The sequence below is a fragment of the Bufo gargarizans genome, chromosome 3 (genome assembly GCF_014858855.1).
Source record: "Bufo gargarizans isolate SCDJY-AF-19 chromosome 3, ASM1485885v1, whole genome shotgun sequence".
Classification (NCBI taxonomy): Eukaryota; Metazoa; Chordata; class Amphibia; order Anura; family Bufonidae; genus Bufo; species Bufo gargarizans.
Window position 1 is genome coordinate 423,068,494 of NC_058082.1, and position 17,048 is coordinate 423,085,541.

The 17,048-nt window shown below is 42.6% G+C and overlaps 1 protein-coding gene across 3 annotated transcripts in view; it reads right to left on the reverse strand.

Annotated features, from left to right (window-relative positions):
- LOC122933439 (solute carrier family 45 member 3-like) overlaps positions 1-17,048 on the reverse strand; it is a 54,504-nt gene that overhangs the window by 12,079 nt on the left and 25,377 nt on the right. For all 3 annotated transcript variants that reach the window (XM_044288434.1, XM_044288435.1, XM_044288436.1), the window contains 3 exons: positions 3,838-4,257; positions 1,759-2,571; positions 904-1,169 (listed from right to left, as the gene is read on the reverse strand). In XM_044288434.1, the coding sequence (XP_044144369.1) occupies positions 904-1,169; positions 1,759-2,571; positions 3,838-4,009 (1,251 nt within the window). In that variant the 5' untranslated portion in view covers positions 4,010-4,257. The remainder of the gene's footprint in view (positions 1-903; positions 1,170-1,758; positions 2,572-3,837; positions 4,258-17,048) is intronic.

Here is a 17,048-nt window from a genome sequence, read left to right on the forward strand (position 1 = left end):
CTGAGCGGAGGCCAAACGGTGCCAGACTGAGGCATTCTGAGCGGATCCGCATCCACTCAGAATGCATTGGGGCCGTACGGATCCGTTCAGGGCCGCTTGTGAGAGCCTTCAAACGGAACTCACAAGTGGAACCCCGAACGCAAGTGTGAAAGTAGCCTTATAGTATACCGTGTATATATGTATATATCTGTAGATTTGCCTCTATATGGTTGTGTTTCTGTTTACGTATTTTATTGTCATATATTGATTTGGTGTCATTATAATCAACAGGCCGTGAACAAGGTCTGGGAGGACCGAAACGTTGGCCTAAATAACTGACAACCACCAGTGGCATTTCAAATAAAAAAAAGTTTACTTTATTCACATTAATCTTGAGTGCCGTGAATTACATTATAAAATGCGCACTGTGATGACCATTGTGGGCAGCAGCATCATTCCATGCAGTGCGCATGCGGGATAGCGGCCAGTACACTGGATTACAGGGCGGGCCAAGCAAGCTAAGAAGATAGACCGGCCTGGGTACTTACAGCCCGAACGCCGCCCCTGGGCACTTGCGAGCCCTCATTTACACTTGAATAAAACTCTGTTTTTGCCCCTGGTGAACATCCAAACAAAAAGACAAAGGTACAAATTGTGGTGACAGACTCCCTTTAAATGTGTCTCACACAAGTTGTAGCCATTGCTTATCTGATAAAAAATAACAGCTGTAATGTAACTTGATAGATCATGGAGATGAGTATAGAGATCGCAAATCTGGAAAAGCAACTGATATGTGCCATTTCTGTGAGAAAACTGGCTCCATTTTTCTAAAGCTGATGGAGAACATGGTATACAGTATCTGCATACAATGAAATGTAGGTGTGAGCATTATACATGGGTGACTTCACCGATGTGATGACTTACCTGTCGGTTATGATGATAAAGTGAGGTAAGAGTGTATGGCAGGATCTGCAGTACAGAAAATGGGATGCCTGTCATAGCAGCGGATGCTATTACCACTGTAATATTATGGGAAAAGCATGTGATTATTGAAGCAACCGGGAGGCAGGAAACCGCAAACAGGTAGACGATTCGCGTTCCAAATGTCTTCACCAGGTAATCCATGGAGAACGAAAACACTATTGATGTCACAGACTGAAGGAAGAGGCCCAAGCTTCCCATTCTGACTCCTGGAGAAGAATGAAAAATTAAAATGTAAACTTAGAAAACATATGACATCATACTGTCTATTAACGGGCATCTGTCAGAAGATCTGTACCAAACTGGCTGACCCATTGCATGTGCACTTGGTAGCTGAAGGCATTTGTGTTGGTGTCATGTTCATATGTGCCCGCATTGCACAAAATTATGTTTTAATATATGTAAATGAGCCTCTAGGAGCAACGGGGGCGTTGCCGTTACTCCTTAAGACTCTGCTCTCTCTGCAACTGCTGTGTCTTCTGCACTTTGACAGGACCATGCATTGTGATGGTTTTATTGCATATAGTAATCATTTTTCTCAGCACTGCGGGCACATATGAACATGGAACCAACACAGATGCCTTCTGCTGCCAAGTGCACATGTAACTGCTTGATAAAGACTTATTATAATCGAAACGTCGCAATTGTATGCTGCTTAACTAAAGTGGAATTTTCTACAAAAACGGAGGAGTGCTGCAGATTTTTCCAATTATCATGTAACAGGTCAGCCAGTTTCATAGGTACAAATCTGCTGACAGATGCCCTTCAAGGTATAATCACATATGTACTATGACTGACCTGCATCATACTGAAGTCTAGCCTCCGTCCCCGGTTCTGCTATTGGCACACCATGATAAAGTCCTCCCCCAATGAAGTCAGTGTAAAAGAGAGAAAAGGTCATAAGGCTCATCCATGAGCACAGCTGGGCCATGAACAAGCGGCCCAGAGCGTCAGGAACTCTGCAACAAAACGTCCTGAAGCGTGATACCAGAGCACACATACTTCGCAGCGCTAGGGCCATTCGCCAAACCCTGTGTGGTAGAGACCAAAGGTGACATGTTCTTGTGCAAGTCCAACCCTTGCCTGCTGGTTCTATATCTGGGTGTTCAGCATTAATCCAGACCTCTTCGGAAACAAAGAATGTAGCAAAGATGCATCCGCAAAATATAATAAGTAGGAGTGTGAAAAGGCACTGTTCTTGCCCACCTAACTGGTGTGCCAGCCAGCTGTCACTCCAGTCCACAGAAGGCAAAAGGAATCCAATGCATGCTCCTAGTCCAACAGTTAAGGCGTACACTGAGAAGGCTTTTCTGCAGGCTTCTCCTTCCGGGAAGAGATCAGAGAGCAGTGCTTCCAAAGGAGTGAAACAAACCTGTGCACAGGAATCTAGCAGCCCAACACCCAATATAAGGAAGAACACCTCCATGCCGGCATAGTGGTGACCTCCAAGGCTGGCGAAATGTTTGGCAAAAGGAATGATAATGAGGGACAGTATTACTCCAAAACATAAAAACCAGATGAAGGGCCGCCGACGGCCAAATCTGCTGCTCCAATGGTCACTTGCAGAGCCTATTAGGTGTACAACTAAGAGACCAAGAATGGGCCCGATACCTAGAAGTGGAGACATTAAGGAAACAAGACTTGATATATACACTGCTAGCAGAAAAACTACATACCCCACTTATATAAAAAAAGAGGGAGATTATCAAAACTGGTGCAAAGAAAATCTGTCCTAGTTGCCCATAGCAACCAATCAGAATCCGCCTTTCATATTCCAAATGAGCTCTGAAAAATGAAAGGTGGAATTCTATTGGTTGCTATGGGCAACTAAGCCAGTTTTCCTTTACACCAGTTTTGATGACAGTCCCCCATAGTATTTAAAAAGGTTATTTGGGGGTTTGATATTACAGTGTTCACTATGCATTAAAAATGACATGACAGCTTAATTCTGTGGGTCAGTACAATTACGGCGACACAACATTTGTATAGGTTTTATTATGTTTTGCGTCTACAGAGCTGTATTGAGGGCCTTTTTTTATGGGATGAGCTGTAGTTTTTATTGGAACCATTTCAAAGTATTTTTGATCACTGAATTAGAATATTATTCCAGTCAATGGGATTCTGAAAGGCTCCCTGAGAAGCCGTGCCTCTGGCCAGAACAGGGTCAAGGCTGTCATGGCAGCCATTTGGAATCCCGTGGGGGCTCAGGTGGGAGGACAGTCTAACCCCACAGATGCCGCAGTCGCTATTGACAGCAGCATCTGAGAGCGTCATGTATGAAGAAAACTCAGAATGCGAGCTCGCACCATACAATCCCTTAAAGCTAATCACATACATGATTATGCATTAAGGGGTTAAAGAGTGCCTGTCACCTCGTCTGACATGTCTCTTTTAGTGACAACTTGCAATAATTCGAGCATTTTTTCATATAACTTTATGTGTTTCCAATACTGTTCCCATTAAAACTTCATGGATAGATGTAAACTAGGGATTACCATACCCCCTTATCAGAGGTGTGTCCCTGGGCAGTCTGCCACTGCCGACACCAACTGGACAGACTGTGAAGGGATACACCTCCAACTGGTAACATCCAATTGTAAATTTATTCTGAAACATCTAGCAGAAATAATAGAGGAACGGCACAACATACAGCCATAAGAATAAGTGCTCCAGAATTGTCATTTCATGTGAAATACAACTATTTACTAAAACAGACATGTCAGGAGATGTGACAGATCCTCTTTCACGTCACATTAAAAATTCAAAAATAATTCCATTCAGCCATTTATGTAATTTAGTATAGCCACTGAGCCATTATAATGGATAACTAAAGCAGCCTGATACACCTTTAATTCACCAGGTTGCAGATTTACCTACCTAGTACCATGGTCATGAATTTTTCCTCCACTCCAGCTTCAAGAAGCAAAGGTGGTACAAAGGTGATCCCTGCGGCTAGACAAACTTCAAGACCACAAGTCAGAGAGTTAACCAGTAGGAGCTGTGCACGAGGACTGCGAAGGACCTCGGGGATCCCCGCCTTCTGCATCATGGACACTGTAGTTTGTGCACCTTGATTATCCTATAAACCGCTGCTAAACATGGAGTGCAATCTGGGGCGGCCACTCTGTTTGGGCTGACAGAAGCCCATTTCTAAGAAAGAGTCCTGGTATTATGTGGTGCTTCAAGCTATGCAGCTTCCATATGCTATGAACTCAAAAGTTGATGTCCTGAAGCACTTAAGTTGTGTTTGCACATTCAATTTCCATGAGGTTAAATCCAGCATGTCAATACCATCTCCTGTGAAAGAAAAATTATGAAATGTTAACACAACATACAGTACACATAAAATACAGTACACTAAAGTAGTGGTTTTAAAGGGTAACTGTCATGTTTTCATAAAAAAAAACCTGTTTTAGCATATGTTACTGCTGCAGCAGCATTATACATAAAGAAATCTTTAGTTTCTTCACATACCACCGTTTTCCTTGAGTTTTTCCCTTAGTTACGGCTGTTTAAACATTTACATTATGAGGATCTTCTCAAGATGGCAACTATGCCAGTTCTCTGAGGCCAAAACTGCTTTCCCTCAGGTCACATACAAACTTGCTGTAGCCAGCAGCTTCCTGCCAGCCAATCAGATTGGATTACTGAGAGACACGCCTCCTCACTCTGAAGCCTAATGCAGGCATGCAGTGTAAAGGGAGCAGTGGAAAGGGACAGGGGACATTAATGAAAGCTGTTATTATAAAGGTAATTACAGATCTTTTGACAATCATTGACAGACTAACTTAGGTATACATGCCTAGCTCTAATAAACTAGCAAATTAAATTAAATTATGACAGCTACCCTTTAATAATCTATTCAGTTCCATATGCTTTATCTAGAGATGGCGTATAATTTCCCTAAGGTTGGGTTCACAAATACTTTATTAATCCCGACGGTCTGTTCTGGTGGAGAAACTACTGCCGGAGTTTACTGTATCCAACATAGTTCACCATGGGATCCAGCCGCTTTTGGCCAGAAAAAAGATGCTGCCTGTATTATTTTTTGTCCGACCGAAAGCCGGCATATAGGCTCAGCCAGAATTCAAAGTGCCTATGTGAACTCAGCCTAAACTGTCTACTTAATTACAGTTAGTCAAGTAAACATACATAACAGTGTGCAAATGGTTGTAATGTAAGGTTTCTTGCTAAGGCAACAGTACAGAGTGTGGCCTGGCCGCTGGATCCGCTTGCGGATTACCGCTAACTTCCAGCCTGCATCGGTACTTTCCATTTGAAACCACAGCATTTAGTGGTAACTCATGTGAATGGACACCCTTATTAGGCTACTTTCACAGCTGCGTTAGGTGCAGATCCATCTGGTATCTGCACAGACGGATCCGCACCTATAAATGCAAACGATGGTATCCGTTCAGAACAGATCCGTCTGCATTCTATGTAAAAAAAAGTCTAAGTCTAATTGTTAGTCAGACGGATCCGTCCTGACTTTACATTGAAAGTCAATGGGGGACGGGTCCGCTTGCAATTGCACCATATTGTGTCAACGTCAAACGGGTCCGTCCCCCTTGACTTACATTGTAAGTCAGGACGTATCCGTTTGGCTCCGCACGGCCAGGCAAGCAGCATTTTGGTGTCCGCCTCCAGAGTGGAATGGAGGCGGAACGGAGCCAAACTTATGCATTCTGACCAGATCCGCATCCATTGGGGCTAAACTGATCAGTTTGGGGCCGCTTGTGAGAGCCTTGAAACGGATCTCACAGGCGGAAACCGAAACGCTGGTGTGAAAGTAGCCTTAGGCTATGTCTACACGATGACATTTGTCACGCGACAGATAGGGCACAACTACACTGCAACATTTGTCGCGCGACATTTTGTTGCACTAATATTGCGCGACAATATTTATAATGGCAGTCTATGGTGTCGCACTGCAACATGCAAAATGCTGCGACTGCGATGCAACAGTCGCAGAAAAATCCATCTTGAAGATTTCACACAAAAGTGTCTAGTGACGTCTTGGTAGAAGAGATAAATGGATTTCCCCAGAGTTGAAAAAAGGAAGGGGAAAGCCTGGATGCACCACTTCATAAGAACATGGGTACATTGGTGTCTTCAGTTTAAAGGAGTTCTCTGGGAATGATTTAAAATGGGCGTCTTAGAATGTGAGCAGGACTGATTGCCTCCACTTGCAGAGCTTCCTAGGTGGGTGAGGGAGCTTTACTACACTCATTTTCATATACTACAAATTGGTGAGTTTTCCTGTCAGGCTACTCAGTCATGATGGTATAATGTAGGCAGGATCTCATCATCACTATCTACTGTAGAGCAGTGTAGTATGTAGAGAGGCCCACCCCCTCACCGCTCATCCACCCCGGGCAGCTCTACTAGAGGAAGCAGCCAGTCCTGCTTGCATTCTAGGCAAAGGTTGCTGGCAGCAATTCAATCTTTAAGAAACAGATACCCTACGGGTTTGGAGTTGGTGGTTCAACATACTGAAGTATAATTCTCCACTGTGTAAAAACAATTTGGTTACGAATCAAGGAGTTAGTACCTCGGAACCAAAGCCGTTCGGAGAGTTCGGATCCAAGTTCGGATAAAGTGATTTTCCAGTTTAAAAATCAAATACCAAAGTTATTCACCAAAGTCTCGCCAGACTTCGGGAATAACTGACTTCACCTCATCGGAGCCCGTACATTTTAATGCTGTATGGAGACGGATTTCTGTACAACATTAATCCGAACTTTTGAGTGAAGCAACTTCGGATCTAGGATGCCGAAGCTCGCGTCGCTCATCACTAATTGTGAGCTCCACTGGGAACAGTGATAATATATATAAGCTCTACAGAGTATGTTGTTTACCGCCTAATAGTAAATCTGTCTTACTTGTCCATAGCAACTAATCAGAGCTCAGCTTTCAGTTCCTATAGGTCTCTGAAAAAATGAAAGCTGAACTCTGATTGGTTGCTATGGACAACTAAGAGTGATTTACTAACAGGTAGATATTGGAGGCGGGTTACTGTTCCGTAGGCCACCCTGTATAAGAAAGTACAATAAATATATATTAGATGTCATAGCAATCTGCATTTATTCTAGCTTCTAATAAGCATTCCGTCTGAAAATAAATTACCTTGCCAACACAAGGGCAGGTACGCCCCAAGGATTATTTTTTGCCCCTCAGCCTTTAGGAGATAACTATTTACAGAATTTTCTGCGGCCTGACCAGCACTAGCTCACATCTAGCCCAGTTTGCATGTGGGAGGGTAATTTAGGTTGGCAAAAATACCAAATGGATACCTCAGTGGTTGCTCACTCTGACGCAGGAGATTAAGGGCTCTTCATCTTCAAGACTGTCAAGTCAGGGCACATTTCAAAGAAGGGGATTGAGGTCACCATATTAACTCCTACGTTATAAAGACACAACTACTTTCAATCATATTATTTTGGGAGTAGCACTGCAGTCAAAGGAGTAAAAGCTGAATAAACCAGATGGACAAGGAACTTCTAGAGGTGGAGTGGAATCTTGTAAAACAGGAAGGTCTTAAGAAGCAGGAAGATATTTTTGTTAAAGGGGTATCCGAGTCTATGAAAATAAAATAAAAACACTGTAGTTGCTTATTATATGACAGACTATAGCTATATGAGCACCTTGATGCATGTTTTGATACAGCTGAGCTCTCCTCATTTCTCCCATGCTGCCACCTGTGGGAGTGTCAGCAGTGATGGAGCTGCTCTTCTCTGTATCCTCCCACTGCTGCTCCACGTCCCCTACTGCTCTACCTCTGATACTTCCCAGCCCACACCCATTACATCATCACCCACAGCCCAGTACTCCTCATAGCATGCTCAGTCCCTTTCTCATGGTGAAGTATGGAGCCTTTTGGGGATTTTACCTTCCCATCAGCCTCCTGGATGATATCCTAGTGATTCACAGGAGCAATCACACATCATAGTAATAAAGATTATGCTAGCCATCTCACTATTCATACTTCTCAAGACCCTGCATGTGAGCTGACTGCATATTCCTTATTGGTATTGTGGTATCCAGTCAGGCTGTGCACTGCTGCTCTCTGTTATCAGCCACTATATATATGTTCTGCCCAGCTGAGTTGAGAATAGTTACAGATCACGTCTGCCTCAGTTTTGGTATTTCTGTAGTGATTAGTGTGGTTATAGCACTATCTAGTGGTGCTAAATTGTATTACAATTTGTTTTTCCTGTTACAAAGACTTCTGCATTGTGGGTGATGTAAAGCATTGTGGGAGTGCAAAGCATCCTGGGAAAGAGAAGCCTCCAGTCTCCAGGACACATCAGCAGAGCTGTCCTTTTGCATATCTCCTTCTTAAATTCCACCATGCTTGTGAAAGCAAATCTGGTGATGGATCTACCTTTGTTTCAGGAATATTATGTTATGCAGAGCTGTTCAGTCAGTTGTAATTGTTACTCTGGGAGTTGTTACTACTGTTAGCTAGATATGTAATCTTATGTACAGGCAGCCATTTTACCATGTGCTTCAGTGGAAATGTTAGAGTACATGTTATCTATACTTTATACTTATACTTGCTATTTGTATTCTAGTAGTTTTACCAAACAATCCTGTTTTGCCAATGAACAATCCTGTTTCCTAATAAACAAGTTAGACTACAAAGAACAGTCCTTTTATTTGGAAGACAGGAATGGTTTATGTTGAATGTCAGACTGCACACTATGTGAACGTGTATGAAGACAGAACTAATTTTATATATATATATATATATATATATATATCACATCGCTCAGTCACCACTGTTCTCTGTTATCAGCCCCTATATATAATACATCGCTCAGTCGCTGCTGCTGTCTGTTATCAGCCTATGTATGTATATACATAACAGACAGCAGCAGCGACGGAGCTATCAGCCACTATATATATATATATATATATATATATATATATTACATCTCTCAGTCACCGCTGCTGTCTGTTATCAGCCACTATATATATAATACGTCGCTCAGTTGCCGCTGCTGTCTGTTATCAGCCACTATATAGTAGAATGCCCCTTTCACAGTAATTTTTTCCGTTGTGCTACCGCACATAGTAGAATGCCACTTAGTGCCCCCATCATATTATAATGTTCCATTAGTACCCCCTTTTTATCATAATGTTCCATTAGTACCCCCTTTATAGTAGAATGCCCCTTAGTGCCCCCTTCATATTATAATGTTCTATTAGTACTCCCTTTATAGTAGAATGCCCCTTAGTGCCCTCTTCAGAGTAGTTTTATCCCCTAGTGCACCCTTTATCCTTTATAGTAGAGGGCACCCTTCACAGTAGTTTCCCCCTGCATAGTAGAGTACCATCTTCATAGCAGAATGTCCCCTTCACAATAGTGTTGCCCCCTTAGTGCTTCTTTCACAGTAGTTTTGTTTACACAGTGCTCCCTTTATACTAGAATATCCACATAGTGCCTCCTTTACAGTACATAGACCCCTTAGTGGTCCTACTTCATATAAGAATACCCCCTTAGTAGTCCCTTTGCAGACAGCAGGGCTGTACTTCAGTGACAGCACACCACTATCTCTCTGCACTAGCGCTGGCAACTCTGCGGGCTGGAGAACAAGAACAGGCCGGGGGAGGGCAATGAAGGTGTCTCAGGGATGATTGCCACGTTCATTGTGGGATGGAACAAGGCAGCCAGGATCACATGCACAATGAACCGCACCTGATCCTGAAGCAAGGAGGAAGCAGGGGAGTGTACCACGTGACTGGGATCCAGATTACTGGCCCAGTAGCAAATTTTTAATTACTGTCTGTTAGAAAATTAACACACACACACCTTTGGGGGCAAAATAAAAATAAATACTGAAATCTTGGAATAACCCTTTAAGATCTCTGGAGACGTAAAGCTCCATTAACATTAGTGTTTTTCAGTTATGGCAGGGCTTATTCACATGCCATTTTTCTCTTCCATGTGTGGTCCATTTGAAGTCCATAAGGACAAGGTGAATTCTTTGAAAGGGAAATAAAAAATAAAAATAAATATATAAAAAAAAATCAAAAAACTGCAAATTTTTTGGGGAGTTTTGTTCTTACAGTGTTCACTATGTGCTAAAATTGTGCTTGGTATTTCAATATGATAATGTACATTCATATACCTTTTTTTATATATATTTTACAACTTTTTAAGAAGAAAAAGCCTTTGAAAAACAATTTTTGCATTGCGATATTCTGACACACATGACTTTTTTATGTCTGTATATAGAGCTCTGTGAGGGCTTATTTTTTGCAGGGCAAGCTGTACTTTTCATTAGTAATATTTTGGGGCACATAGAACTTTTTTTTATCACTTTTTAATCATTTTTTTTGTGGGGGGGGGGGGGGGGTTAAGTGACCAACGAATAGTGATCCAGTTATTTTGATTTCCAAAAATATGTTTATAATTTTATAGTTCGGACATTTTCAGACATGGCAATACCGATTCCGTTTAATTTTTTGTCATTTATTTTATACGCAAAGTTAGGAAAGGGGGGATTTGATTTTTCTTGCTGTAATTTCCTTAGATACATTCGATTGCTTATACCAGGGGTAGGCAACCTCCGGCACTCCAGCTGTTGTGAAACTACAACTCCCAGCATGCATACTTACTCTGCTCTTCTAAGAACTCACATAGAAATGAATGGAGCATGCTGGGAATTGCAGTTTCACAACAGCTGGAGTGCCGAAGGTTGTTGATCCCTGGCTTATACCATAGACTGCAATATTATACCACTTCAGTCTATGGGAATTCTCCACAGGGCTAAACAGGCAGTTTGTTATGGAAGGTCGAGGAACCTTTCCAAAGCCCCTGCCATATGAACCAATCAGAATACAGCAATTTTGCTTCGGGGGGAGGTCCAATTGGAGGACAGAGTGGGCTCCCTCCCTCTGATCGCCGTTACCTCCTCTCCCAGTCATTGCCGCCATGTATGCATTGGATTCACAAGCCCACTCTATACCTACCCTGCATGCATATGACAGATATATCTGTCATATAGCGCAAAGAGGTTAAAAGCAGATAGTATATGGACCCATACAAATCAATGGTGACCTTCTGTCCGTTTTCTTCATGACTCCGTCTGAGAAACTTAGCACATGTTTTATTCTGGTCAATTTTTTTTCGGATCTGACTCACTCTTTCAAGATACAGAAGTGAAGTAAAAACAAAACGCACATGGGAGCCATTCAGGTACTATACATTCTTCATGGATCCATTTTTTGGGAGTAAATAAAGCGTTATTCTATTTCATCTATTTTACCGAAAAACTTACAGAATTCAATGAGATATATTAATGGTACCTGCCTTGAGTTCAGTTAGCCTCCATTCCATCATATTTCCATTGCCCTGATAGGCAGAATATTGCAGAAGTCTATTAGACGTGTAACTGTTGGGAACCTACCACCAGCTTCCCTGCCTGACATCCAGACTGCTGTCATCTTTTCTACACAATATTCCAGTGATAACACATGGGTCTGGTTTTGGTGCACATTGTAATTCCCATATTAATAGATCCTATTCAAGCGATTATAGGGTGTATTCCCATCTGGAAGATTTATGGAATATAGTTAGGATATGCCATAAATGTCAGATAGGTGAGGGGCCCACCTCTGGAAGCCCTTCCTATCTTGAGCACAGGACCCCGAAATGAAGGGAGAGCAATCCGTGCATGTGAGACAACCTCCATTTACTGCTGTTGGAATTCCGAAAGCAGCAGACGTATGGTGGTGTGCTCTCCATTCACTTTGGTGACCCTGCTCTGGTCTCAGAGGTTGAACTTGCACCTATTTGACATTTGTAGCCCTAGTGATATGTCCTTTATGTCCCATATGGGACAACCCCTTTAATACACAGAGAAGATTTTTCAAAACTGGTACAATAGACAAATGGAGAGCTTGGACAGCATGGAATGGCCACCAGCTCTACTAATGTTCTAATGTTCTACTCTGAAATGTGGAATGACAGGTTTCTCGCTTAGGTAGACCTGTCAATCAAGCCAAGCCAGAAGGGCATTTTGAAATTCCTGACAGGTTCGTTTTAGAGATCTTGAAAAAAAAGAAAGACATTCAATTGACATATCAAGGACTGCTCATTTGGGCCTAATGCACACATCAGAGCACCCCATGCACAATGCCTGTATATGACATCAGAGGCATACAGAGGTACAGTATGGCCCCAAAGTCTTTTATTGGTAACATTACTATGCTGTACAACTCTGAGCCTGCATGGAGCGGTAAGATGACATAATACCTGTGTACGAGCCTCCCTTTCTTTAACATAGGTGGTTTGTATCATAAATTGGTGGCTTGGAAAGGGGAAGGGCAAAGAAACGTATTAGAAATGATGGATTTAGGTAAAAGATGACTTATTGGGGAACTTGGCTTGAAGTCATGGGGAGGCAGAAGAATCAGATAAGGCAGCTGTTAGGAGGACATGAAACGACAGAGCTGAGGAGGCAGTAAGCAGATGAGGTATAGAAATGGCAGAATGCTTGACAGAAGTGAACAGGCAGCAGACAGTAACATGCAAAAGATATCAGATTAGAGGTTGGCTGCTGTGAGCTGTGAACATTGCTTTTCATATCTGCATCAATATTTATGCTTCATGCATAGGGAATGAGTCATCAGAAAACCTATTGTTTAACTCAAGTTTAAAATTATATTTTTAAAGAATTTTTGGTGGTTACCATATATTTCAGACTATAAGACACACTAAATGATCCAGGATTTGGAGGAGATTTTTTTTTCAGACTTCCAATCAGACCTCCCAATCATCTTCAGACCCCTAAGCTCCATCAGCCTCAGAACAGCCCCCCCCATCAGCCTCAGAACAGATCCCCCCATCAGCCTCAGAACAGATCCCCCCCCATCAGCCTCAGAACAGATCCCCCCCATCAGCCTCAGAACAGATCCCCCCCATCAGCCTCAGAACAGATCCCCCCATCAGCCTCAGAACAGATCCCCCCATCAGCCTCAGAACAGATCCCCCCCATCAGCCTCAGAACAGATCCCCCCCATCAGCCTCAGAACAGATCCCCCCCATCAGCCTCAGAACAGATCCCCCCATCAGCCTCAGAACAGATCCCCCCATCAGCCTCAGAACAGATCCCCCCATCAGCCTCAGAACAGATCCCCCCCATCAGCCTCAGAACAGATCCCCCCCATCAGCCTCAGAACAGATCCCCCCCATCAGCCTCAGAACAGACCCCCCATCAGCCTCAGAACAGATCCCCCCATCAGCCTCAGAACAGATCCCCCCATCAGCCTCAGAACAGATCCCCCATCAGCCTCAGAACAGATCCCCCCCATCAGCCTCAGAACAGATCAGCCTCAGAACAGACCCCCCCCCCCATCAGCCTCAGAACAGATCCTCCCCATCAGACATAAAAAATAAAATAAACAAACTTACCTTGCTTGCTCCAGACGGCGCTGCACTCACCATCCCTGGTCTTCTTCTGGGATAATAGAAGCAGTCATTAGCCTTGGGACTACAAGACGCGCTGCCATTTTTCCATCACTTTTGGGGGGGAAAGGGTCTTATATGCCGGAAAATTTTAAATTTTCCATGTCATTATGTATAGTTAAATTTTTTTTATTAAAAACTAAAAAATCCTGAAGTTTTGGCACGTACACTGGCCTAATAATATGTGCCATTTCTTGGTCTGTAGAGATCACTTTTTTTAGCTGTTAGAACAGGCAGGATTACAATGACAGCTAATACCTCTGTATAGATAACAGGATCTACCATTCACAATAGCTGATTGTCAAAGTTTATCTATTCTTTCCTTGTACAAACACCTCTGCACAGGTCACAGAGCATGCCTAGAAAACTCTCCCAGACCTCCAGTTTGTTGTCTCCATGGCTGATAACAGCTCAGGCATGATGGCCGCCCCCCCATAATCATGTGCAAGAAATAGAATAAAAAAAATAAAAATCTACATTTGTCTGGACATGTTCTGTTTTTTTTTTTTTTGCGGGGCCACGTAACGGAGCAACGGACGTGGACAGCACACGGAATGCTGCCTGCATCTTTTGCAGCCCTATTGAAGTGAATGGGTCCGTATCAGAGCTGCAAAAAATGCGGCTCAGAACCAAACAACAATCATGTGAATGAGGCCTAACAGAAGGGCTGCTGGAAGCTGGAAATCACTTTCTAGGTACAGTAATGGAGTCTTTCTACCTGGCCCATGTAGATAGCGGTATACTGAATGCAGATGGCCCAGTACAAGCAGTGTGCATGCTGTCAGCAGCACATACCTGTTTACATGGGGCGATGTACTGGTGAGAAACAGTGATTTCTGGTTCTGCATAAAAGGTGTGAGCCTCACTATCTGGATCTTGCAGCCAAAAATGAAGAGCCCACCCAGATTGGCATTGTCTTTGGCATTGCAATATGACTGTGATTTTAAAGGGAACCTGTCTCCGGGATTTTGTGTATAGAGCTGAGGACATGGGCTGCTAGATGGCCGCTAGCACATCCGCAATACCCAGTCCCCATAGCTCTGTGTGCTTTTATTGTGTAAAAAAAACCAATTTGATACATATGCAAATTAACCTGAGATGAGTCCTGTCCCTGACTCATCTCACATACAGGACTCCTCTCAGGTTAATTTGCATATGTATCAAATCGTTTTTTTTACACAATAAAAGCACACAGAGCTATGGGGATTGGATATGGCAGGTGTGCTAGCGGCCATCTAGCAGCCCATGTCCTCAGCTCTATACACAAAATCCGGGTGACAGGTTCCCTTTAAAGGACTTCCCTATACAACTGTTTACACAGACACATAGCCAAAGGTCATCTGATTAAAATGTTATTTTTCTTTTGTTGATCCGAGGCCCTGTTCCTGCGTTATGCTTTTTCTTATTATGCAAATTGGGCCTTTGGTGCAATGAGGGTGTCACCACTGCTCTTGGTACACCCAAGCTCCACTCTTTTCTGTGTGTCAATCAAAGCAGTGATGGAGGGCCAGCCACAGAAAGGGGCAGAGCCTGGGTGCAACAAGAGCAATAGTGTAGAAAATAAGTTGGTCCGGCCTTCCTTCGTGATGATCCAAAAGGCACTTTTTTAAGTAGAATGCATGTTTTGTCATGCCATCCCACCCATACAATCAAAAATATTCCCAAAGGGGAACTAATTAGAGCCAGGAGAAACTGCAGTCTGACAAGTACTTACGAAATTGAAGCGCAGGACATTATTAATAGATTAACATGCAGAGCATATCCCCAACAAAAAATGTTAAAATACAATAAAGAAGTTTTGGATATGAACAGAGACCATTTGCTCTCCGTAGATCCAAAGAAACACAAAGCAAAAAACAGGAAAAAGAATTGTGATACAGAACATACCACTAAGAATGTTTTTGTTACACAATTCAGCAGTGAATATACACAAATTTGCAATATCATTCAAAAGCATTTCCCAGTGCTAGCATGTGACAAAAAGTGGGGTTAAATGTGCGGCACGCAAAGCCCCCACTATAGCCAACACAGTTAGTCCTAGTCTTATTCAAAATAAAAAATATTTGAAACCGTTAAACACTTGGCTATCCACTAAAGGAAACTACAAATGTGGACTTTCCATCTGTACCTGTTGTAAATACATGAGAATTTCGAGATCATTTCAATCCAGTGTTAATGGTCAAAGGTTTGCGATAAAATCATTTTTAAATTGTAATACAAGATGCTATATATTTGATCACCTGTAACAAATGTATGTTACAGTATGTAGGTTGTACTATTAATGCCATAAAAACTCGGATAAGAAAACACATTTCAGATGTACCACACTATGAAAGCCGCAATATTTCTGCGGCTAGTCTTCATTTTGCGTTAGTTCATGGTGGTGATACCTCTGACATGTCTGTGCAAGGCATTGAAAGGGTCAACAAACCAGTAAGAGGAGGCGACCACAGGAGGAAACTCTTAAATAGAGAATCCTTCTGGATTTTCCAGTTAGAAAGCCGCCAGCCACAGGGGTTAAATAAAAGATTAGACTTGATCCTACAGTACTAACTTTTTTCTTTTGCTATGTCTTCTAAATTACCCAGGATGAATTATATTTATTCTTTTTAGTTTAGTTTTATTGTCAAGCCACTTGATGCCATGATTGCCTCAGCTGTGGCTCACTTCCCCCTATAAAGGTGTACATCTTAGTGTGTTTTGTGCAGTCATGAGTAAGGGCTAAACTGTCTTTTGCCCGAAACGCGTAGACGAATGCAACCTGTATCTGGATGTTTTTAGTACACTGTTCTACTTAATAAAGTGCCTTTTGGATCATCACGATGCAAGGCTGGAACAAACTTATTTTCTACATTTATCCTCATTTACTCCCAAACCGGGTGATGGAGCGGTTCCGTGCCTCAAAAGTGGAGTTCCAGGCAGGTGAGAGCTGCTCACCTCACGTTTTTTCTTGAATGAAGAGCAATAGTGACACCCTCATTGCGTCACAGGCCTAATTTGCATATTAAAAAATATCATAACTCGAGAACGATGCCTCAGATCAACAGAAGCATTTTAATCAGCTATGTGTCTATACAAACAGTTGGATCAGGGGAGGTCGCTGGTGACAGATTCCCTTTAAAGGCGCTTTTACACAAGCCGATTATCATATAAATTATAGTTAATTTGAGCGAAACTGAACGATTATCGAGCAGTGTAAAAGAAATGAACAATAGAGCGACAATCGGTAGATTTCTCATTGGCTCGATCACTTGTGTGGGCACAAAGATCATCAATGGACGATAACGATTTTATACGTGTAAACAGGAATCGTTCACTGCACGCCACTCAAATTTCGCTTTGTCTAAATGCAACAGTCTGCTTTACAAACGATGGAATATGAAGTCAAAATTTGTGCTTCTAAAGGGTCGTTGTTGAAATGTTCACTACACCAAGAAACAACTCACTTGCCGCTCAATCGTACCGATCAGGAACCTTTAGTCACAACAGTCAAACAAAGTCCATTGTGAATTGTCTGCAGTGGCCCAGGATTAGTTGTTCCTGTTCACACTGTAACTCACCCCCACTTCTAGGGAATATACTTGGGGCTGCCAGTTGCAGATGACAAAGCACC